Source organism: Heptranchias perlo, chromosome 29, assembly GCF_035084215.1.
Source record: "Heptranchias perlo isolate sHepPer1 chromosome 29, sHepPer1.hap1, whole genome shotgun sequence".
Lineage (NCBI taxonomy): Eukaryota > Metazoa > Chordata > Chondrichthyes > Hexanchiformes > Hexanchidae > Heptranchias > Heptranchias perlo.
The window spans coordinates 21,858,017-21,883,367 of NC_090353.1; the positions used below are offsets into that span (position 1 = coordinate 21,858,017).

Genomic DNA, 25,351 nt, shown 5'->3' on the forward strand with positions numbered 1-25,351 from the left:
GCGAGAGCATGATGAGTTGACATGGAGGTTGAAATCATCGAGGATGAGAAGTCGCTCTGTGCAGAGGCTGAGGGAGAAAAGCAATGAAGATATCTTGGTGAGAAACTTGGGAAGCCCACTTCTTATTAAGGGATCACTTCATTTTTGGTGCAGTTTTTTTTGGCCTTCAGTGGCCAAATTCAGCAGGAGAACTTAAGCTTCCAATGGCTGTATATTTTTTTTGTTTAGATGGTGCCAGTGCTCAAGCAGCCAGCAGCCCTTCTAAGCTGACACCTGATATTCTATCATGCGCTATGTGCTGGGAGCGCTACTGAAATATTTTAAGTGAGCTGACCTCACGTTGTTTTGTGAAGCTAACTCTTTTTGTCAACTGATTCACCGCGGTCCCAGTTCCACTGTGCCAGAACCTCATTATCAGCCCCTATGACAGAAGAAAAAGTAATAGAATAAACAAGAAGGATTTTTTTTAAAAGAACACAGTAAACTACGACACTTGCACAAATCTAGTAACCACCTCCCATAATTTGTTTTTCTCTTCAACACTGTCAGTTTGGCTCAGTTAGCAGCTCTTTTGTGTCTAAATCAGAAGGTCATTGGTTCAAGCCCAGCTCCAGGATTTAAGCACATAATCTAGTCACTTTAATGCATCACTGAGGGAGTGTGCCTTCTTTCAGCTGAGATATTAAACCGAGGTCCTGTCCATCCTGTTCAGGCGGATGTAAACGATCCAGTGGCACCATGTAAAAATAATAGGGGCATTCTCCCAAGTGTCTTGTCCAATATTCCTCGCTCAACCCATACCACCAAAACAGATTAGCTGGTCAATTATATTATTTGTTTGTGGGAACTTGCTGCTCATTTTGCAATATAATATTAGTGACAACACTTCAGAACTAGTTGATCGGCTGTGAAGCAGTTTGGAATGTCCTGAGGATGTTAAAGCTGCTATATTAATGCAAGTTCTTTCATTTCTTGAAAAGGGCCACTCTATAGCTAGCCAATTAGAAGTGTGTATGTGGCCTAAGGTGACTAGCCAACTGACTGTGTTTGCCTCCTCCCTGTGCAGAAATGCTTGGCTAACATTGATTAATTTTCCAAGCCTATTGAGAACGGGAGCTCCCTGTGTTGGTGTCGCAGGTTCAAGTCTACTTTTCAGCATTCCTTGATACACCATCGAGTAAGACATTGATTTATGGCCTACAGTCAAAATTTAGTAACACTGGAATTCTAATAAAAAGCAACTTGCACGATAAGGAAGCGATTTTTTTCCATTGCCATAATCTTCTCTAGGCTGAAATATTATGAATGTTACTTAACTGTTACATATTCCTACACTCAGACACTTTTCTGTGCTCATTCATCTAGGTCACTTAGGTTACATAACACCTTATTTACTGTTCTAAATTATACATATCACCGTAACGTATAGGGGGCAATTTTAACCCTACTCGCCCTGCAGAAACCGGGCAGGAGGACAGTTAAAATCGGCCAGGCCACTTACCTGCCCTGGAGCCACCGGGAGTTCACCTGTTGCTATTTTAATCTGCTCCACCGTGCAAACGGCAAGGACACCCACCCAAAGCCGGCGGGGTCCTTTTTAATAAATGCATGTTGCATCCCGAAGACCTCATTGGACCCAACTGCAATGTTTACTAGGAGGCTAGAGCAGGAAACAGCATGCCAACCCAGTGTGGAAGTGGATCAGGGCCAAAAGAGGCCCAAAAATGTATGTTTAAATGTTTTATTTGTTCCTTGCGGAGGAGAAGCAGGAATGCTCCTCCAGGCCTCACAAGGAAATCTTAGGCCTCTCCAACCACGATCTGCTTCCCCCCCGACCGCAGGGACCCTTGCGGGACAGCCCAGCAGCTGATCCCACGCACTTACCTACTTGGCAATTTGCACCGTTTTCTTCCTAGAACGGGTGGGAAGTCAGCCTGTGGCATTTAAATGAGACCTGGGAGTTAAAATACTCCGGGCCTCTCTTTGCTGCAGCGGGTGAGTTTTGAACTGACACCAAAACTCACCCGCCAAAAACTGATCCCCATTTATAATTGGGGCCATAAACTCAGTTGATTTGTTTTTATGAGAATTTATAGTTTCATCTATTAGAAAATGTAAAAAGAACTAAACAAATTGGAAACGGAACTTTGTTGATTCAGAAAATAACCGTTGTTTTATTTCAGTGAATGTCACAATTCATCTGACCGAATAAAAGTACGAGTGTGGGATGAAGATGATGACATTAAATCACGGGTAAAACAAAGGTTTAAGAGAGAATCTGATGACTTTTTGGGACAGACCATCATTGAAGTTCGAACTCTAAGTGGAGAAATGGATGTTTGGTATAACCTAGGTAAGTGTCAATGTTTAGCTTTCCCTTGGATATTTGTTCTATATTGCCTCTAGACATATCTAAGTGGATAATTTGCATACATTATTGCTACAGTAATGATACAGCAGTCATATCTCCAACATCATGAGTATTATTTCCATGTTATAGCATTTACTTATCCATTTTTATGGAAATGTTATAGCAGTGCTATAATCTAGCATTCTCAAAATTAAACCATAGCAACTTCTGTTTAAAGCTGATTGCAGAGCCTTAATAGTTCATTTTAAATATATATACATGGTTTCTTTTGCTTTTTCCTTCCAAGAGTGTAAGCTGAAACACAGAGGCTGATAAATGACAAATGTTTAACGAGTTATACATAGGAATGTACAGGACCAGAAAAGACTGCCACAATCATGCTTTTCCCAAAGTCTAGCAAACATTGTACACCATTCTTTCTCATACCACCCCTTTGCTCTCCTCACCAAATACCCATCCAACTCTCTCTTGAATTTACGGACACATTCCCCTTCTGCTGTCTTCCATTGTTAGCCCATTCCGCACGTTCATCACCTTTTGTGTAAAACGATCAAATTTAAACTGTTTTCAGGTCAAGTTTAAATTTAATGCTGCTGTAATCAAGGTACACTCTCAGAAGTTTATATTTGTAATCATTATGTTGCACCATTTTTCATTTCAACTCAATATGAAGTGCCATGGTGAACTTTTTGTTTGTGCTTTCCTTAACACTTTGAATGCTTAATTCAAAATGCACCCCTGCTTTCTATCACATAACACGATAAAAAATACTTTCTTTAGCTGTGCAACACAATATTAAGAAGAATTAATCACATCATGTGCAAAACTGTAGCATGTTTAGGGTGGGTGAAGCAGTGGACTGGTGGACTTGTGTTCAACGGCCATTAAAATATAGAATCATGGGGACCAGAATTCCAACAGCACCAATCCACCAAGGGGTTGGGACTCAAATGCACTCGCAGTGAAAGACAAAGGGGGGAGTTTTAGCCCCCATGGACGGGATGGAGAGGAGCGAGTTAAAATTTCAAAAATCGGAAACCCGACCCCAACCCACCTCCAACCTCCGGTTTTAACGGATACTCTCCACTTGCCTGGATGAGTGCAGCTCCAACAACACTCAAGAAGCTCGACACCATCCAGGACAAAGCAGCCCGCTTGATTGGCACCCCATCCACCACCCTAAACATTCATTCCCTTCACCACCGGCGCACAGTGGCTGCAGTGTGTACCATCCACAGGATGCACTGCAGCAACTCACCAAGGCTTCTTCAACAGCACCTCCCAAACTCGCGACCTCTACCACCTAGAAGGACAAGAGCAGCAGGTACATGGGAACAACACCACCTGCACGTTCCCCTCCAAGTCACACACCATCCCGACTTGGAAATATATCGCCGTTCCTTCATCGTCGCTGGGTCAAAATCCTGGAACTCCCTTCCTAACAGCACTGTGGGAGAAACTTCACCATACGGACTGCAGTGGTTCAAGAAGGCGGCTCACCACCACCTTCTCAAGGGCAATTAGGGATGGGCAATAAATGCTGGCCTCACCAGCGACGCCCACATCCCATGAACGAATAAAAAAAAAAGGTTGGGTGCGAGCGACTAACCTGCTGTTGAGAGGCGGATCAGTTATTTAAATATCTTAATGAGGCTACATGCCTCAAATTTTACCAGAGCGTTACTTTTAACAGCTGTGTGACGGGTTTCCCCGCAATCTGCCAAGCCCCCCCCCCCCAACCGCGATCGGCCTTCCTCCCTGGTATTCAATGCCCCCAACCTCCACGATCTCCCTCCCAACCCACGATCTCTCCCACCCTCATCCTCTGCCCTCCAGCTGTGGCCTTCCTGTGCAGGCCTTCCTGCCTGACAGCCAGCTGGCCTCTCAATCTGGCTGGCTGCCGGACAGGAAATGGAGAAAACATTTTTTTAATGAGGTCCTGCCGTTAAATTCGGAGTTCTATTGCAGCCTTACAAAGACTTAATGGTAGAGTTCTCAGGATAGCCTGGAAAATCATCCAGACGTGCTCCCTTGACATAGGGGAGTGTGGGTAGAAGTCTTCCACGTTGGCCCCCTCCTGCTGAAATTTTATATGGGGCGGTATCTCAGCGGAATAGGAAATATATAGGAACCTCGTAACAGGAGTGCGTCATTCAGCTCCTTGAGCCTGCTCTGCCATTCAACCAGATCATAGCTGATCTGTACCTCAACTCCAGTTACTTGCTGTTCATCCATATCCCTTGATACCCTTACCTAAAAGAAACTATTGATCTCAGTCTTGAAAATTTCAATTGACTCAGCATCCACAACCTATTAGGGGAAGAGTTCCAGATTTCCACTACTCATTACGTGAAAAAGTGCTTCTTGAATTCACTCCTAAATGGCCTAGCTCTAATTTTAAGATTGTGCCCTCTTGTTCTGGATTCCCCACCAGAAGTTTCTCTGTATCTACCCTATTTGAATCTCTTTATCATTTTAAATACCTCAATGAATTCACCCCTCAACCATTTAAACTCAAGGGAATACAAGCCAAGTTTATGCAACCTGTGCTCATAATTTAACCCTTTAAGCCCTGGAATTATTCTGGTGAAACTGCAATGTAGCCTGTCCAAGGCCAATATAACCTGCCTGAGGTGCAGTACCTAAACCTGAACTCCAGATGGGGTCTGACTAAGGCTGTGTACAAATGAAGCATAACTGTCTCCTCTTTGTATTCCAGCCCCCTTGAGATAAAGGCCAACATTCCAATAGTCTTTTGGTACCTAAGCACCAGCTTTTAGTGTTTTGTGTACATATTATATAAATAAGATTGTGCCCAAGTTCCATTCTTTCTCTGCCCTGGCACCCAATTGGAATTTTGGGCCCATGAAGTGCTGCAGCACAGAAGGAGGCAATTTAAACCAATTTTTGGTCCACCCCCTTTACTTGTGAAAATCTTTGCTCTGTCCCCATTGATTCTCTACTGCCTTCTATTAATTTTTCTTATCAGTTTATCTGGGCTAATTCCCTTTTAATCTTGTTGAAATTTGCTTTTTTCCCAGTCAGGAACCTTTTATCATTGGTTCCTTCCTTTTAGTTTTTTATATTGAACCTAATTATGTTATGGTCACTGTTTCCTAGACGTTCCACCGCCCGTACATTGCCTACTTGTCCCAATTCATTTCTTAGAACTAGATTCATCGCTGCCTCATTATTTGTGGGACTAAAAACGTACTGATTTAGAAAGCAATCATGAACACTAGAAAATTCTTTGTCACTTAGATTACTTTTACCCCAGTCTATCTTTGGATAATTAAAATAACCCATTATTGTGCCCTGTTCTAAATTTGGCTGTTGTAAGTTTACCAAGTACTGTGAAAATTGCCCACCAGTTCTGTCCCACTCACCCCCAAAGTATACCATAGCTGTACAGAGCAATGTGGCGATGGCCATAGAAAAGTGTACAGCTCAGACCATTCTTCAACCCTCCCATTGAATTAGGACAAGGTGAGATGATTAACAATAGGGATATAACAGAGGAGAAAGAAAAAAAAATCAACAAAATCGCTGAAAAACTAGTTTTTAAAAAATGGTGCAGAATGCATTTTGCAGACCTCAAAGAGTTAAGCTATTAAAATATGTTCAATCTTTTTATTTGTTTGCATTTCCTTTTTCAGTTACTGTTTTAGGGACTGAATATTGGTGTGAAGGCAGTCACAAGAAAATGCTACAGGATCTGAGATACATTACCATACAGGTTTTTATTTTTTAAAGTGTGTGCCTGTAGTGTACAAGCTTAATTAGAAATTAAAGATCATATGCTAGTCTGCATTTCATCTACAAATTTCAACACACACTATCCAACATTAAGTCATCAAAAGCATTTTAATAAAGTTTTATTGATGACAGTAAATTTTAATAATTTTACCAGTTTTAATAGTCAAGAAAACAGCATCTGTCTTATTAGAACTCTACCAATAAATGAAAGTGTTTATTAAACAATCTATTTAAGACCTTGAAGTACAGGAAAGTAAATGCAGTACAGGTAAGGTAAATATAAATATTAGTTCTAGCCTAAACTGAATGATTAAATTACCATTTATATGCAAATTCAGTAAGTACATATCAAATTCAGCATATCTAGGTGATGGGGGTGGGGATATAGTGGTCTAGTGTATTTGTGTGCTTGCACATTGTGCTATGTAGGAGTATCATGGAATTCTCCAATTGAGAGTTCCTGATTCTCAATAGGCCACTCAGAGGAGGCACTGACCTGCAAGGAACACCTTAACACTGAGAGGGGGAATACTTGGAGAGCAAGTTGTTTAGCACTGTTTTCGCCCATCACCTAGCAGCTGGCAGCGGCACAGTAATAGCTCAATGTTAACCTTTTTTGGGGAAACTATGTATTCTGTGTCGGAAGCTAAAGAAGGAAGTAACCCTTTTGTAGTGTTCTTTTAATAATTTTGTAAAATTAGAATCAACAAACCAGAACACTTGGGCTGATTTAACTCAGTAGAACTTGGCAATCAAATTTTAATAGCCTTCATAAGACAGATGAAAATGGGGTAGATGCAATCACCTTTATAAAATAGACTAGTAAATCTGCTGTGGCATTGCTCACAAGTAGTCTGGGACATGGGCCACAGAGGAAGTAGTCAATCAGGGACTGAAATGCAGCACCAGACATGTGGAAATTAGAGCAGAATGCAAGGCCTTAGTGAAACTGGGTATGAAGTGGGGTCAACTTTCTGTTACCTTGCAACTGGGAACAGCAAAGTACAGACCCCTGAGGTGAGCCTGGCTGGGTCTGAGCAGAAACTCTGGGGTATAAGAAGAAGAAAGGCAGAAATTAGGTTGATGCCAGAAGTGGAAGGATCTGTGGGGCTGAGATTGGCAACAGAAGGATGGAGTTTAGGTCAAGTAGAGGCCAGTGAGAAGAAGGTTCAATGGCGAGCCTTGAACCTTGGGACTGTCATCAGTACGGTAATAAACAAAATCCAGTGAGTTTTCAGATCCGCACAGCCTCCTTTTCATCTCATTGGTTGACAGTGCTGCCTGTGAAGTATGGTTTTATTGGACTGATTGGTTGACATCAGTACCCAAGAAAATAACCCTATAGCCATATTGGACACACAAAAATTATGTAAATACATAGATCGATGTAGACTTTAGATATTGATTAATTGGATCACAGTCTGGCAGGACCATGTGAGGCCAGCAAGTACCGTTATTTATTGCACATTGTATTATATTTATATAATTTGAAATATATATTATATTTTGTTAGGAACCAGTTTGCTTTCACTCCTTATATTTGTATTACATTATTAATTTGATTATCTTTTGACTGTATTTATTATATTACTCTTCTATGTCCCCATGAACTGTTTTTTTCATTTAGTTGACTAATGTAGCATTAGCCATTGTATGATGTTTGGCGATGCCACATTCAGTGACATTACAACCTTCACAGTATCAATGATACCATGCGCTACTGAAAAGTGCTACATTGTAAAAGATTAGCCTGTTGACATTGAATGACAAGAAACTAGGACAGTGAGTGAAAATCTGCTGTCAAGTTATTTAGTAGCTGCTTAATAGAGGGGGATTCTGGTTATAAAAGTATATATTTTTTAATTCCATGGCTTGAGCACATTATTAATGTTTTCCTGACAATAGAAATCAGTTTAATGTGCATAGCATCATTAATAGAAAGTGATGAATAAGTGTCTTCTGCAAGAGGAGTTTTCCTGCACATATCATTCAAATAATCTATAAAATAATTTACATCCATTTCTCTATCTTAGACTGTTAATATACCACATTCTCCAGGTTTTGGAGAATGTGACTTATTAAAAGTCTAAGACAGTAGCCAACCTATTATCTTAATGATGGCACCCTTTCTGTGGCTATCAATTTGCTCATACAGATGCTTTAAGTAAAATTTAAGAAAAACATTTTCTAATAAGTCCTCAGCATATATGATCTTTAATTAGCTTGTGGTGCTGCGTTGTGTTCATGCTGAAGCAGAGCTGTTGTTTATTTTTTAAACAGTTAGTGCATAATCGTTGATCTAGTCTAATGGTAAGAAACTTTGAAATCTAAGATTGCTTTCATTCCTTTTTCTCATTAGTTAAACTAATGTTTACCCTTTGTCTATCACAGCTCATTATTTGTCCTGAAATCATTTTTGCATAATATTTAAACATAAAGTACATCAAACCACAAAAGCACTATTGTTTGACAAAAGTGATATGTATGGTATTTGCATATTGTTAACTGAACACTAGTTGGGCCCCGATGGGAGTAAGCACATTGTAGCAGTTGCAATCCAAGGTATCTCTTGTATTGCAACTGCAACTAGTTCTATCCAAAGTAAATAATTTGACCACATTTACAAATCCACTTCTTTTAGTATTTTAAAAACCTAGAATATGTCTCCTCTCAAACTTCTTTTCTCTGGTGAAAACAAATTCAATTCATTTAAGTGTCTCTTCATAATTTGGAGTTCTAAATCTTAGAATCATTCTTGCTTTTTGAATTGTTTCGAATGTATCAACATCCTTTGATGTGCTCCACTATAAGATGGAAAACCAGAGGAAAAAGTGGAGTCCTGGGAGATGGTAATCCAGCTTGCTCTCTGAGTTGAGGACATGCATTGTGTTGGGAGATCCAACAAAAGGGAAGGACAGAAGTATCTCAAGGGGGGAACACTTAGAATTTCCATGAGGATTCTCCCAATCTGCTGCTGTAAGGTATAAATGGCTTTAAAACTGGCCATTTACACTATTTCTTCGGGTGATCTTCTACTGAAGTTATAGCAGATCAGGAGAACCCAGCTGAAATTCTCTCCAGAGACTTTCCTTCAGTAAAAAAAAATCTATAAATTGAAAAATAAATTTAAAGAATATGTCCATTTAAATTAGATTAATTAACATACGGACATTGCAGCTTTTCCAACCATGATGCTAAAATCTTTACAAATATTGACCTGAGAGCGCAGATGATTTGTACATTTGGTATAGGTTGGTTTCTTTCTCTTTGAACTGTTAAGGGAAAATATGAATGCAAGTAAACTCATTTGGATATGGCAATGAACTAGACCGGGAATCCCAGTGTTAAACTGTGTCACATCAGACTCCTTTTTGAAGTTATCAAGGAGCAAATACTTATTAATGCTGATACCAGCTGGTGTCAATGGGAGTGTTAAACCTTTATTAGGTCACTGTAAAAATGTTATTACAGTACATTGTTTCAGCTGTGTCAGCTTCCTTAAAATCACAAAAACTGTAAAAAGATTTATGTGAAATCGACAGCAGCAAAATATTTGTTAACCCAGTTTCTGTCAAGTCAGCTGCCTCTTCCTCTATTTACCATCCATTTGTTCTCCACTACTTCTGTCTTCTTTTGAGAGCACACATTCTTTATATCCTGAAATAAGAAGAAACTGGAGCAATACAAATGGTAGGATGTTGTTGCAAAAAAAAAATCCCCTGATGAAAACTCTGAAGAAAAAGATATTCTGTAAAATTTAGCTGCCTGTGGTGTTTATTTTTTTAGCTTTGTTTTAGTTTCAGAACTTTCACAGGGAGAAAATGTGCAATGAGTGCACTGAAATGCACATTGAGCTCTTTGTTGAGTTAGTACAACACCTGAGTAATATTTATCCTCGCACTTTATTTTATGTGAATATATTTGAATATTATTTTAAACAAAGATCAAATAAGTGTTCTACAATGTAAGATTACAAAGTAATTATTAATCAAAACTACTTAAAAGTTGTACGGTAAATTTATGCCTCCCATGCTGCCAGTGGGGAGCTGCGATCCAGAGGAGCAGAGGCCAAAGAATCAGGGCTGCAGGGGGCTGAATTTGTGTTGTAATAATTTCTTCATTTGAATTGTTTTTTTCTTGTTTCCGGTTATCAAACAAGTGGGCATTTAAATTGTTATTTTATTAGGCTGATATATTTTATGACGAGTGGTGGGCTATGACATAACATATATATTGAAAATAAACTGAAAATGGCCCTTTTTCCACATAATTTTAATAAAGATCAAAGTGATAAATTTGTTTCAATCCCATATGTGTTCAGTCACTAAGGACATTGTGCTGAATAAAATTGTATATATTTCTTCATACTTGAGCTTGAACAGATTAGTTAACTTGCTCAGAATAAATAGTGGCTTGCTGTTACGTGACCAGTTCTATATAGCCTGCTTAAATATAATATCTGAGAACAACATTGCTTTTTCTGTTTTAATATACAAACTGTAAGACCGGAAGAATAGTTCTTTCTGCAGTGCTGCTTTTAGAGGTCTGCTGTCTATGCTAAAAGATTTTACAACACCAAGTTATAATCCAGCAATTTTATTTTAAATTCACAAGCTTTCGGAGGCTACCTCCTTCCTCAGGTGAACGATGTGGAAATGAAGTCCTCGAAATGAAGTCGCATTTATAATTCACAGAACAATGCTTGGTGATAACAGACAGTTTTTTCAACTGCCCGTTGCCAAGGCAATCAGTGTGCAGACAGACAGGTGTTACCTGCCAGGTCTCAGAATATACAAATCACCAAAAAAAACAACAAACAAAAAAAAACAGAGATAGAGAGGTAGAAACATAGAAAAGACAGCAACTGACCCGTTATATTAAAAACAGATAACATTTGTTCGCTGGTGGGGTAACGTGTAGCGTGACATGAACCCAAGATCCCGGTTGAGGCCGTCCTCATGGGTGCGGAACTTGGCTATCAATTTCTGCTCGACGATTTTGCGTTGTCGTGTGTCTCAAAGGCCGCCTTGGAGTACGCTTACCCGAAGCTCGGTGGCTGAATGTCCTTGACTGCTGAAGTGTTCCCCGACTGGGAGGGAACCCTCCTGTTTGGTGATTGTTGCGCGGTGTCCGTTCATCCGTTGTCGCAGCGTCTGCATGGTCTCGCCAATGTACCATGCTCTGGGGCATCCTTTCCTGCAACGTATGAGGCAGACAACGTTGGCCGAGTCACAGGAGTATGAACCATGCACCTGGCGGGTGGTGTCCTCTCGTGTGATGGTGGTATCTGTGTCGATGATCTGGCATGTCTTGCAGAGGTTACCGTGGCAGGGTTGTGTGGTGTCGTGGACGCTGTTCTCTTGAAAGCTAGGTAATTTGCTGCGAACGATGGTCTGTTTGAGGTTGGGTGGCTGTTTAAAGGCGAGTAGTGGAGGTGTGGGGATGGCCATAGCGAGGTGTTCGTCGTCATTGATGACATGTTGAAGGCTGCGGAGAACATGGCGTAGTTTCTCCGCTCTGGGGAAGTACTGGACGACAAAGGGTACTCTGTTGGTTGCGTCCCGTGTTAGTCTCCTGAGGAGGTCTATGCGATTTTTCGCTGTGGCCTGTCGGAACTGTCGATCGATGAGTCGAGCGTCATATCCCGTTCTTACTAGGGCGTCTTTCAGCGTCTGTAGGTGTCCATCGTGTTCCTCCTCGTCTGAGCAGACCCTGTGTATTCGCAGGGCCTGTCCATAGGGGATGGCCTCTTTGACGTGGTTAGGGTGGAAGCTGGAAAAGTGGAGCATCGTGAGGTTGTCCGTGGACTTGCGGTAGAGTGAGGTGCTGAGGTGCCCGCCTTTGATGGAGATTCATGTGTCCAAGAAAGAAACTGATTCTGAGGAGTAGTCCATGGTGAGCTTGATGGTGGGATGGAACTTGTTGATGTTATCGTGTAGTCTCTTTAGTGATTCCTCGCCGTGGGTCCATAGAAAGAAAATGTCGTCGATGTATCTGGTGTATAGTGTTGGTTGGAGGTCCTGTGCAGTGAAGAAGTCCTGCTCGAACTTGTGCATGAAAATGTTGGCGTATGGGGTGCGAATTTGGTCCCCATGGCTGTTCCGTGTGTTTGGGTAAAGAACTGGTTATCGAAGGTGAAGACATTGTGATCCAGGATGAAGCGGATGAGTTGTAGGATGGCGTCTGGAGATTGGCTGTTGCTGGTGTTGAGTATTGATGCTGTCGCAGTGATGCCGTCATCGTGGGGGATACTGGTGTATCGCAGCAAATTACCTAGCTTTCAAGAGAACAGCGTCCACGACACCACACAACCCTGCCACGGTAACCTCTGCAAGACATGCCAGATCATCGACACAGATACCACCATCACACGAGAGGACACCACCCACCAGGTGCATGGTTCATACTCCTGTGACTCGGCCAACGTTGTCTACCTCATACGTTGCAGGAAAGGATGCCCCAGAGCATGGTACATTGGCGAGACCATGCAGACACTGCGACAACGGGTGAACGGACACCGCGCAACAATCACCAAACAGGAGGGTTCCCTCCCAGTCGGGGAACACTTCAGCAGTCAAGGACATTCAGCCACCGACCTTCGGGTAAGCGTACTCCAAGGTGGCCTTTGAGACACACGACAACGCAAAATCGTCGAGCAGAAATTGATAGCCAAGTTCCGCACCCATGAGGACGGCCTCAACCGGGATCTTGGGTTCATGTCACGCTACACGTTACCCCACCAGCGAACAAATGTTATCTGTTTTTAATATAACGGGTCAGTTGCTGTCTTTTCTATGTTTCTACCTCTCTATCTCTTTTTTTTGTTTGTTGTTTTTTTTGGTGATTTGTATATTCTGAGACCTGGCAGGTAACACCTGTCTGTCTGCACACTGATTGCCTTGGCAACGGGCAGTTGAAAAAACTGTCTGTTATCACCAAGCATTGTTCTGTGAATTATAAATGCGACTTCATTTCAAGGACTTCATTTCCACATCGTTCACCTGAGGAAGGAGGTAGCCTCCGAAAGCTTGTGAATTTAAAATAAAATTGCTGGACTATAACTTGGTGTTGTAAAATTGTTTACAATTGTCAACCCCAGTCCATCACCGGCATCTCCACATTATGCTAAAAGATGTAGAGTGGACATTTCCCTTATATAAAGAGGAATGTGCTGGTGTTCTTAGAGCAATGGTGCTAATTAGTCATATTGTGTATGTGGTAATAATATCCACACACCTATTAGCATGTGTGAAAAAGAGATTAGAGTATGTAAAGTCACAAAAAGCCCTTTTGTAGCAATGTCTTAAAATATATATAGCAGTGTCTAATCAAAATGTCCAATTGCTCATGTGCATGGTAAAGAATTCCCAGTCAGAAGTTAAACTAAAAAGAAAATGAAAACAATAAGGACTTTACTCACTGATTTTTTTTAAAAAAGTACCAGAAGGATAAATTTATTTTTCTTCCATTATTTAGATTTTTTTTCTCTTGTATTAGACGTTTAATTCAAAATACTGGGTTACAAACATAAAGCAAAAACTGTGCCAAAACACAAAGACATAATAAATGCATTTTACAAAATGAAAATTTCACGAGTACAGTTCTCAAGTGTTAGATATAATCATTTATAAATTTCCTATCTAGATGGATACACTTTCCCAGTATTCGTCCTGTGAACCTCATTATGAAATTATAAATTCTTGAGGTCTAGTTGGGAACTGCATGTCTTGCTACTGTGCAAACCTGTTCTGTTAAAGAAAAAAGCCTGAAGAATTAGATTCAGTACTTAGCTAGAATTTTACTCAATGTCTAACTTCTTTTTCTGTTTTGTGTTGATAATTTCCACATCCAGATAAGCGTACTGACAAATCTGCAGTGTCTGGTGCCATCCGGTTACATATTAGCGTGGAGATAAAAGGAGAAGAGAAAGTAGCCCCCTACCATGTTCAGTACACGTGTCTACATGAGGTAAAGGATTAGTCACAAGTTATTACATTGGCTTCTGTGTTTTCTCCTCCACGGGGAGTCCACTGAGTGCTTGCAGGCATCCTGGATATTGTGTTTGTCAAGAACACAGGGGAAGAAAGATTTAGGATTAAAATCTGCAGCCGCTGTGTTTCACCCAGCTGTCGTATTTACTTTGGATGTATCCCACTGAAAAAGTGTACTTATAGAAAATATGCTATTTATGTCTAAGTCACAGGTGACAATAAGGGTCTTTTTATAAATCCACAGAGAAGTCGAGGTTGATTTACTTGAAAGTTCCGCTTCCAGTTTTCAGGGATGTGAGCAATCCAGATTGCTCTCTTCCTTCAGCTTATTGAATCTCTGACAAGTTTAGAATATGTGAGCAGAAGTTGATAGCCAAGTTCCGCACCCATGAGGACGGCCTCAACCGGGATCTTGGGTTCATGTCACGCTACACGTAACCCCACCAGCAAAAGGGGAAAAAAAAGTTATCTGTTTTAATACTCTCTCTCTCTCCCATTTGGGTCTCTTTCTCTCTGTCTGTGTAATTGACACAATGTATATTCAGTGTACTGGGACGTACTGTTCTCAGTGACTGGCCTGTTTGAACACCAACGACACCTTTTGATTGGTGTGATGGTGTCCCAGCCTAATATAAGATATGCGATTTGAGAACCTTTCACTCATTCACCTGACGAAGGGGATAATCTCTGAAAGCTTGTGATTTTAAAATAAAATTGTTGGACTATAACCTGGTGTAAGATTCCTTAAGTTTAGAATAAATGAGGGTTATTCTTCTACCTATATTTTTGTATAAATGGCATTAAATGTAAATGTTTTATTTTTATATGTTTATGCATTAATTTGTGATCTATGTAATAGTGTTTTTTTTCATAATCAATTGTCATATGTTAAATTTATAGTGATTACATTACAATTATTGATGTTTTCAGTGTAGATGTCACCTATGTAGAACATCATGGATATCAATGTCTCCCTCAACCAGCAAAAATGTTCTTTTTAAACTGGCCATAAACTCCACATCATTTATTGTAAAGAGAAATGTGCTACTTGGGAAGAGATTAAAAAGCAGTAACCTTATTTCCGGATTCAGATAACTTATAAACCACTAGGTTTGTCCTCAGTTTATAGCATTAGCTGAATTTCTTGATTCGGTTACAGTCTAATTGCTCATGGCTGTGTGTAATTCTCAAGATCTTTCTGACTTCAGTGTCATTGAAGCTTGATTTCTCCTGGAGAATTTGATCCTTTATTTCCTTCAGCTTAAATTTTTGCTTTTGTTTTTAGTGGCAATCTTGAGATTTTTCACTGGAGTGTACAACTGATCTCACACCCGATTTATGCCAACATTCACAGCCAGATTTAGTTGAGGTTGGTTAATGTAACAGTTCCATTGATGTGCTGTGGAAAGTTTCACAAATTGGGAGGAAGACAGCAACCCACTTTTTCCTGCTCTTCCACAAATACCTTGTCCTGCCTTGCAATGGTTTTGAAACTGTTTCAATATATGCACATATAATATATAATTCCAATAATACAGTAATGGCCCTCACATTACAATGTATTAATTAAAAGTTTCAAACAAGTGTATATTTTGTATAAGCAGCATTAGTTGTGATTCATGCCAAAAAATTGATTGATTTTTGTATACTTATACATACAGAATCAATTTCACTACCTGACGGATATCCAAAACAATGGAGTGGTGAAGATCCCAGATGCAAAAGGAGATGATGCCTGGAAGGTTTATTTTGATGAAACTGCCCAAGAGATAGTGGATGAGTTTGCAATGCGATTTGGTATAGAATCCATTTATCAGGCTATGACGTAAGTTTATGCAGCTGTTCGTGAGTGCTTTTTGAAAGAATGGGTTATTAACTCTCTTTTTCAGTGAAATGGACTGCTCAATGCTGGCAATTAGTATGCATGTTAATGTTTATCCCCTCAATTAAGCACATCAGTGATTAAAAATATTGTAGCAAGGCCCAATCAGTGGATTGTAAAATATGTCAACATTTTCACAAATGTTACTATTTTACCTTAATTCCTACAACCACCATGAACTATTCTTCGACCACGACACTTCATGCTAGTAGTATCATAAATATTGTACCCAATAGGCCCCTCAATAAAAATATAGATTGTAGGCACGTTACATCATTTCAAACCACTGAAAACAAAATCATTGGTTGCCAAGGATGTGACTGTCATTGCTGGCGGTGTGGTTGCTAAGGGAATGTTTGTTGTTTGCAATATGAATTTCTGCCATGCATAAACAAAAACGATACAGCCAATGAAAAAGTTTTATTCGAGTCCTTAGCGAGTTGACCTCTGGTTTCACACCGTTAACAAATCATCACTCCATAGCTTGGCAGCTCCAGCCATCACTTGCTTAACATTTCTGTTGCAGTTGCAGTTTTCTTTTCTTAGAACATAAGAACATAACATAGGAAATAGGAGCAGGAGTAGGTCATACGGCCCCTCGAGCCTGCTCCGCCATTCACACTATACAGTAACTTCCTCTGCCAATTTTTCTCCACTCTACACCTGTGTTAAAGGTGTTGACTGTTTGTTGGGGTATAGGTACATGGGCGCAAGGCACCCTCTGGTTCCTTGTTCAGTTGGCCATTAGTCAAGTGTATTTCTTGGTAATAAGTGTTAGTAGGCTATTTCATTGAGGTGGGCAGCAGCACAGTCAAGCCTTATTCTGCCCTTATTCATTGTCCACACGTGCATCTCCAACAGGGACTACTGGTTAGCTAAGTTTCTGCCTCTAACCCAGGGCGCTGAGGCCAATTGTAATGCCACTTATTACAGGCCCAACTGAGATTATCTACCTTAGCACAAATAGCACATACCTGGGACTTTTCAGGTACAATATGGTATAGCTCAGTTATTCACAGTTTTAACTACTATTGGGAGTGTATTTATCTTTAATAGCTTTTGTATATTTAAAATACAAATTAAAATTTGGAAAAATGTCCTATTGCCTCTAATTATTGTGTTTCTATTATACTTTTGTAGGCATTTTGCCTGCCTGTCTTCAAAGTACATGTGTCCTGGAGTACCAGCAGTAATGAGCACTCTGTTGGCAAATATCAATGCTTACTATGCGCATACCACTGCCTCTACCAATGTATCTGCCTCTGATCGTTTTTCAGCCTCCAATTTTGGGGTATGTATTAATAGCAGAGCTATAAATTTTTCACATTTTATATGGATTCTCTGTCATTGTGAAGAATTCCAAAAAATTGCTGTGAAATTTGTGAAAATTCACCTCTAATTTCTTTGTCAAGGACTTCATTAAACCTGATTTTGGGCAGTCAGATTGAAATTAACTTGCATACAATTTTTCTTTTCTGACTGCAAAGACTGTGAAATTTGAACCAAAATTCCATGAAAAATGTAGAGCCTTAATTATTAGAACAGTATAAAAGATGTCAGAATGTGTTCATCTATAAACTGTTTTTAACGGGAGCCTTTATCTTGTATCTATCCACTGCTAGAAAGACTAGAAGTTTAAAAACCAAGATGTTGATCTAATCTCACTCCTTCTGTACATAGGAAATAATTGCATTTTTTCCAAAACATTGTAATAATTCACACTAGTAACTATGGTACACATCTGAAGTATTACATAATATAATGTTTCTTGCTGTGCACTGCATTACTAATTGTTTTCAAATCATCTAATCAATGATGAGATCAAGACGTACAAAATAAGAATACTAAACATGACAAATTGTGGTCTCGTTATCTGCACACCATGGCCTGGAGTTTCCTCCGCATTTGCGCCCAGAGACACATGTAATTTTGGCGCAATCCAATTACGCAGCTTAAAAGATCATGGAATTTTGGGCATAATTGAGTTCTGTGCATACTACAATATGCCCAAGTCTCCTTGATCTTTTATGGCCATCCATCAAACCCTCCACCCGAACGAATCTCCGCCCACAAAACTGGCCACGCCACCAACTCTCAAATACGAGTAAGCTCCTATTGTGCTTTTTTGGCAGGTCTCTTCACATTGAGACCAGATTTTCAGGCGCAGCAGGAAAGAAAGTCAATCTTGTGTTTTATTGCAATTTTTTGAGTTTTTTTTTATCCTCACTGAGACCTGCTCTGTATTTTCCGTTTCTTTTAAAGCATTTTTATTGCATAAGTATAAGCTACATTAATAATTGAAAAGCTACCCCGATTCAAGGCTCCTAAACATGCCGTGCCTGATGGGCTTGAACGATGGTTAAATGAGTTGAAACTTAAATTTTCATACTTGAAGAAATATATGGTGTGGATTCAGCGCTTTCCTTGGGCCCCGATTGTTTTTATTGATTTACACCCATTTAAGTTTGGGCATTTTCTAATGAGATTAGGAGGATATTTGGGAGTAACATGACATTGACAAAATGGACACGACATTGGGCGCATTTTCAGGCCTAACTTTCAGGTTAGGAGGAAACTCCAGGCTTAAGTGTTGAATGTTAGTAGTGATGGTATACTATCAGTGGTGTAACTGTGCTACATTTAATTACAACCGATTCATACGCAGAATAGAACTGGCACATATGAGGCCGTCATCTTTCCCGCACAAAAGCACACTACACTGTCAATGACCAACTAATGTTCTGGAACAATTTTGCCAGCAGTCTTGTGCCAATGATGAAGTGCCCTATACAAAGGCCTCTTCCCTCATCTGCACTGCACAGTATTATGGCACAAAATGGTGACATTCCCTCAACTATCTTTTGAATGGAATGCAGGAAATACTCACCTTTCTATGATAGTAAGTGACCCTCCATTTTTCACATTCCACTCTTTAAAACCACCTAACACAATCACTTAGAGTTTAATTAACTGAAAAATGGAATAAATACAATTTTTTTTATTCCTCAAGGCTTATATTATATAATGATGCACCATGTCTTTAAACATAATTTGATTTCAGGCCTGTCGAATCAGACACGACTACATGCAAAGGGGGTAATGGACAGGTTGGGAAATGATCCTGATGGAGCTCTTCCCAGTGCTCCCTGATCTTATGGTTGCCCCCATTGTTGATAAATCTGTGCCCCTGGGAATACTGCTTGGCATAACATCTCTGTTTTAAAAACTCTGATTCATAGTGAGCAATGCAACTGCTAGTATATATTAAAATTCAACATGCAAAACTAAGTGCCACTTAATTTCTGTAACACATTCCCCATCAAACTTGTTGATTGCCTCAAAGTAAAACAGCAGCAAACCAGAATTCAGGAATGAAGGAAGAAAAGTATGAATCAAAAGTAAGGAATGTGGCTAGAGAACAGTTGATGAGAAACTACTGAGGACTTGTGAAAGCAACCAATAAAGTGAACCTACCAATAAGAGAAAAGAAAAGGTGAACCAATCAGGATATGACAGGGGAGAGATTCAGCCAGGATACAGGCAGGTTCAAGACTCAAATGAAGAGGGAGGGTTTTGCGAGTGCCACAGCCTGGATATGGGCTAGAGGTTGGTGGGTGTGGGAAAGCAACATGAAACAGGTGGCACTCCATTTCTGGAGAAGGCCGTGTAACATGTTCCAGCTGAAGACGATCAGGTACATTGGGGCCGCCATTTCTCCTCGCTGCTGCCCTGTCTGCTCCTCATTGCGATAGCACCTGCTGCTACAGCCACACAGTTGAAATTTGGGGTCAGGCACCCTCCTATCCACCTTCCCTATTTTAATTTCAGGCTGGGCTAATGCCTGACCCACCCAATTTTCTTATCCTCCCCCCCGCCCCTCCTGGTCCACTGCTTCTGCCCCTCAGTTGAATTTTCAAAAATCAGGCTGACCACACAATCACTTTCCATCATACCGCCTACTGAAATCTCCCCAACCTAAGCACCATCAGTCATCCAGTCTTGAACACCCATGCGTTTGTTCATCCTATCCTTGGGCCTCTTTCTCCCCCCCCCCCTCCCCCAATCTGAAATCACACCCTCCCCAACCAAACCTGGTCCCACACACTTCCACTGAAGCTATCCCCCCCCCCCCCCCCCACCGGACCTGATACAACCTAAGTCTTGCCCTTGAAAGCTGAGTTCCTTGCCCTGTGAGAAATGGCTATTAAAGTGCAAGGATTGGATTTCCTAAATGGCTTCCTCACAACCTTGGGGAATTTCTTGTTATCTAATATGTTTCCAGTTTGAGCAAGGGCTTCCTCAAAATTATTTTCACCCCACCTGCCTAGGGACAGCAACATGCTTTTTGAAGTGCAGGGCACAATTGTCCCATAGCATTGGGGAAATCCTTGTTGTTTAAGCTCCAAATATTTTAAGTAACATGCTTCCCAAATTTGAGGGAGGGAGTGAAGAAAATTGAAAGTTAACTGGATTCATTCTCCTTCACCCCTCTCTTTCCCAGTTCTCTACCCCACCCACCTCGAATGTATAAGCTTCCCGCCTCCTACCTCTTCCCATCTCGAGCACCCATGCCTACCCATCCTTGCCCTTCACCGCTCTCTCATACTACCCAAAACCATTTATTTTCTTCCCACCACTTTTTTCAACTCCATGCTCTGAACATCCATGCCTTCGCCTCACGCTTCCTTCACTCCTACAGCCAAACACCCAGATCTTCTCTTTCCCTCCCCCCACCCAATGCTTTACTAACATCTCCTGCTGCATCTACCCCACATGCTCATCCCTCTCCATCACAGTGCTGCCAGGCCACAGCACCATCACCCAGCACTACTAAACTCAGCACTCCCACCCCAGTCCACTAAATTTAACATTATACCCTCAAGAATACTTAAACCCAGGACCCACCCACTACTGCTGAATCCCATCCATCCTTAACCTAGTCCCCACTAGCTGGAACTGCAGATATCTTCCCATCATCCTCCTGTATAGATTGGGCCTTAAAAAAAAGTATTTAATTTTTATATCTTAAGAAACATTTAATAATAATCAAGGTCACTCATTCAGGGTTTTCATGGAAAATAGTCAGAGCTGCTGAATGTAGTCCCCAAAACACTGTTATAAATCCCAGAATACCATGCAATAAAAACAGAATTTCACATTTGAATTAGTGTCAATCAGTGGCCCTGATAATGCATTGTGCATTAAACAACATTCCTCTTATAAAACAGCAGCTTCTCTAACTCACCGTGAGCAATGTCATGGGAGATAGCTAATATATTTGAGATACATCCATCACACTTTAGATGTCGGACAAGAAAATTTCTGTGTCACACTTGAAATAAATATTTTAATAGATAGCTGATCATTTTGATTGTACAGAGAAACTTCCCAATAATACAAAATTCCTTCCGCTTGATTTCAGGAATTGCACTTAAAAAAAAATGTAAACGACCTGTCTGACCTCTAATTGGCCTGAGGATCTGTCAGAAAATGATTTGTTTCCAATTGACATAGGAAGCATAACAACTACACTGCGGGCTTTAAAGGAGAACACTATGTTACACACAGCTGCACATAGCAGCATAATATTTCACAGTGCAGATGGCATAATGCTACTGTTCTTATAAAACAGCATGTCCTCCGATCTAATATGAGCAATGCCATGAGAGATCTGCTAGTATATTGAGAATATTAAACCGCTGTTTTTTTAATATATATATATATATATATACATGAAACACTTGAGAATTTCTTATGATAATCACGGACACCATCATTCACATTAAATCCTTCCTTAGCTGCTGGATCTTAATTCCAGTGTTTGTTTATTCTTTAGACAGAGTTTAAAGAACAAATGATATCATGCTGTTCAAAGTACCTGAAACTTGAGTTGCGTTCAATGGAACATTTTTCCATATCCAATGTCAGAATTGAGGACTTCCAGATTAAGTGTAATATGGGTACAGGTCATGTTCTAAGAAGTATCGTATCTTTATAAATGATTACTGTAACTTTCAGAATGATTATTGTGCATTTTCAGTAGCTGTATAAATCTAGATACAATAGAATGTAAATCAGCTATAAAAGTCTCTGTACACTTCCCCAACAATAAGACTTGCCCCTAATTTCACTGTACCAGTGTGAGTCCACTTTCTTATACCAGCCATCGCTATGACCTCTGAATAAGATTACCAATTTCATGCCAGATTATGAATAATTTTATGCTGCTGGCCTATGGACATTAGGAACTCGGTTGACAGTGGCCAAATTCACTTCCACTTCTGGTAGTTAGTCACTAGACAGGGGAAGCTTGAATTCTATCAGTCTCGGCTGGATGTGAATTTGAGTTCCAGAGTTGAATAGATAATTCCCTATGTTCAAGATTCTATGAACCATTAAAAATGGATTAAAATATTGAGAAAAAAGTATTTATGTATTGTAAACTTTATATTATGATAGTATCTGAAATTGGCTCAAGTGTAGAATGTGTTCTGCTGAAATCCCAAACAATAGTTTATCAGCTGATAAATCTTACAGCCATTTTCTGACTACCCTACCACCCACATTATAACTCCAGTTATTACACTCAGTCACTTTGTAAATGAGTTCCCAGAAAAATAGCCAATTAGCTGTTATGTTTTATAGACTTGGTTCTCCCTTCCTCCCACACATTAAGATTTAAATCAATGTGCTGTAAAAACATAGGTGTTTAGAAAGTTTAATTAAAATTTTATAGCTGATTTGCATTCTATTGTATCTAGATTAATACAGCTACTGAAAATGTGCAGTAATCATTCTGAAAGTTACAGTAATAATTTATAAAGACAATACTTCTTAGGACATGACCTGTTAAAATAACTTATCAATTGCAAACCACCTTAATAAATGTAAATTAACTATTTCAGCCACTGTATTTGATAATTTAAGAGTAAAATCCTTTACTACTTTGTGGTTTGAGTCTCAAAGGTTGCAATGAAAACAATGTGGGTTAGAAAATGGGTTGTGTAGCGCTCGTTGTTTCGGCGCTACGTGGCCTCCCGAAGTGCGAAGATGGCGTCTTGGCTGCGCACACATGTTTCCAGCGTGACGTGCACCGGACGCCATCTTGGTATAGGTATTAGCGCTTGTGCAAATACCGAATGCCAACAGCATATAAAGTGGGGAGAAAGTACGTGCAATGCTGATTTAAAGTGTTAGACAACATTTTGGACCTTAATGCTCAACTCAATGCACAGTCTTAACCACACACACCTGAATGTGTCTTAGAGTGCCAGGAGGACCCCCCACCAGGGCTATTTAAAGGGACCATGCAGGATTTACAGGATAATTGCTGGACTATTGCTTCTGGCTGCTGGTGGAATAGGAAGTGTTTTTTGAAGCTCCCTATAGTTACTGAGCATTGCTAGAGTACATTTGAGAGTGGTTTGGCAGGTACTGCCTTACGGTTCAGAAAGTTACAACTGTGGTTGAACAACATTCCTGGCAACCATGGGTGGTCTGCTCGGGCTCCTGCTGGGCATTGAGCATGACTTGGAGCATGCAGAGAGGCCATGCACAGCAGGTCAAGCAGTGAGGAGAGGGAGGATAAGGAGGCGCAGGGCACTGAGCAGGAGGCCATATCCAATGAGGGCATTCTGGGACTAATTCTGTTACCTCAACATGAGTGAGGAGCAGTGCATCCAATGGTTGAGATTCACCAAAGATGCCGTGACCGCGATCTGTCAACTCGTGCGGCCACAACTGCAGTCTCAGAGCAGGGCGAGGACAGCATTGCCTGTGGCTGTGAAGGCAACCGTGGCGCTGAATTTCTGTGGCTCAGGATCATTTCAGGCCTCTGCTGGCGACATGTGCAACATCTCGCAGTATGCAGTGCACTGCTGCATAAGGAAGGTCACAGTCGCGCACTGTACAAGATGAACAGGTTCGTCACCTTCCCTCTTGACAGAGACGAGCAGAACGACTGAACAAGCGGATTCGCTCACATTGCTGGCTTCCCCATGGTGCAGTATGCCATTGACTGCACGCACGGTGCCCTGCGTGCCCCGCATATCAACTCTGCCGTCTTCATCAACCAAAAAGGCTTCCAACTCCCTGAACGTGCAGCTGGTGTGCGACCACACACATCGTATCATGGAGGCCGATGCCTGTTACCCTGGGAGCAGTCACGATGCCTTTGTCATGTGGCAGTCCAACATGCCAGCTATCTTCCACCCGTCTTGGCAAGTCAAAGGCTGGCTACAGGGCGACAAGGGCTATCCCCTCACGCCGCAGCTCATGACTCCGGTCAGGAACCCACGCAAATGTACAGAGCAGGCCTATGATGAGAGCCATGCTGCCACACGCAACGTCGTGGAGCACACCATAGGCTTCCTGAAACGCTTCCGCTGTCTGGACCGGTCTGGAGGAGCCCTACTGTACTCCGCTGAGTGGGTGGGCAGATTCGTGGTGGTATGCTGCACAACCTCGCCATCATGAGGGACCAGCCTTTGCCGCCAATGATCAGAGAAGACATTGAGCCGGAGGTGGTAGAGGAGGAGAAGCTGGAGGAGGAAGTGGAGGAAGACGCAACGGTGCAACAGGGACCACATGCCTTGTCTGCAAGGGCTCTGCGTGCTCACCTGATCCATGTGCACTATCAATAATGTCAACTACATCCCCGAACTCACCAACAGTCTTACACTCCCCACCTGTCCACTCCCACAAGACCATCAAATTGCCTTCCATCTGATTGCAAATTGGTTTCCCCCTCAGCTCATTTCACAAATATAAACCGCCACCAAATGCAAATACAAAGTCAAATTTATCAATGAATAAATGAAATTACTGAAACAGAATAGAACTATTCATCCTTGTGCATTGCCTTAGTGCCTGTTGATTGTGTTCCTTCACCTATCCTAGTACTCCTATGAGGTGCATCCCCAGTGGCTGGAGCAGGGGTATGGAAGGCTGCTGGCCTTCAGCGGAGGAGCGTGCAGATGGTCTTGGAGGACGACCTCGAGCAGCTCTGGGCCGGGAGGGCCTGGCTTCAGGCTGTACCATCTCAGCATAGGCTGCAGCAGTCTGGCCTGGCTGGCTGATAGGCAACAACAAGGGCACTGGCGGAGTGGCAGGGGTGGGAGCAGGAATTATGCCGTCCTGAGAGAGGACAGCAGGCCCAACTGCCATGGGCTACTGCCACTCTCTTGGGGCTGTGCCTCAGCAATCCTGGTGATCAGCTGGAGATCGGATTGCTGGAGTGCTGTGAAGCCCTAGAGGCCCCGTTCCACATTGGTCCCCAGAGCCACGATAATAGCAACCTGAACTTCCATTGCAGCAGTCTGAGCAGCAACCATAGCTTGCAGACCTTTGATC

At 41.3% G+C, this 25,351-nt stretch overlaps 1 protein-coding gene across 1 annotated transcript in view; it reads left to right on the plus strand.

Annotated features, from left to right (window-relative positions):
- The window catches only part of unc13a (unc-13 homolog A (C. elegans)), a 340,969-nt gene that overhangs the window by 200,942 nt on the left and 114,676 nt on the right, over positions 1 to 25,351 (plus strand). Inside the window, exons 20-23 of the mRNA XM_067968623.1 lie at positions 2,184 to 2,353; positions 13,980 to 14,095; positions 15,780 to 15,943; positions 17,141 to 17,291. Coding sequence (XP_067824724.1) covers positions 2,184 to 2,353; positions 13,980 to 14,095; positions 15,780 to 15,943; positions 17,141 to 17,291 — 601 coding nt within the window. The remainder of the gene's footprint in view (positions 1 to 2,183; positions 2,354 to 13,979; positions 14,096 to 15,779; positions 15,944 to 17,140; positions 17,292 to 25,351) is intronic.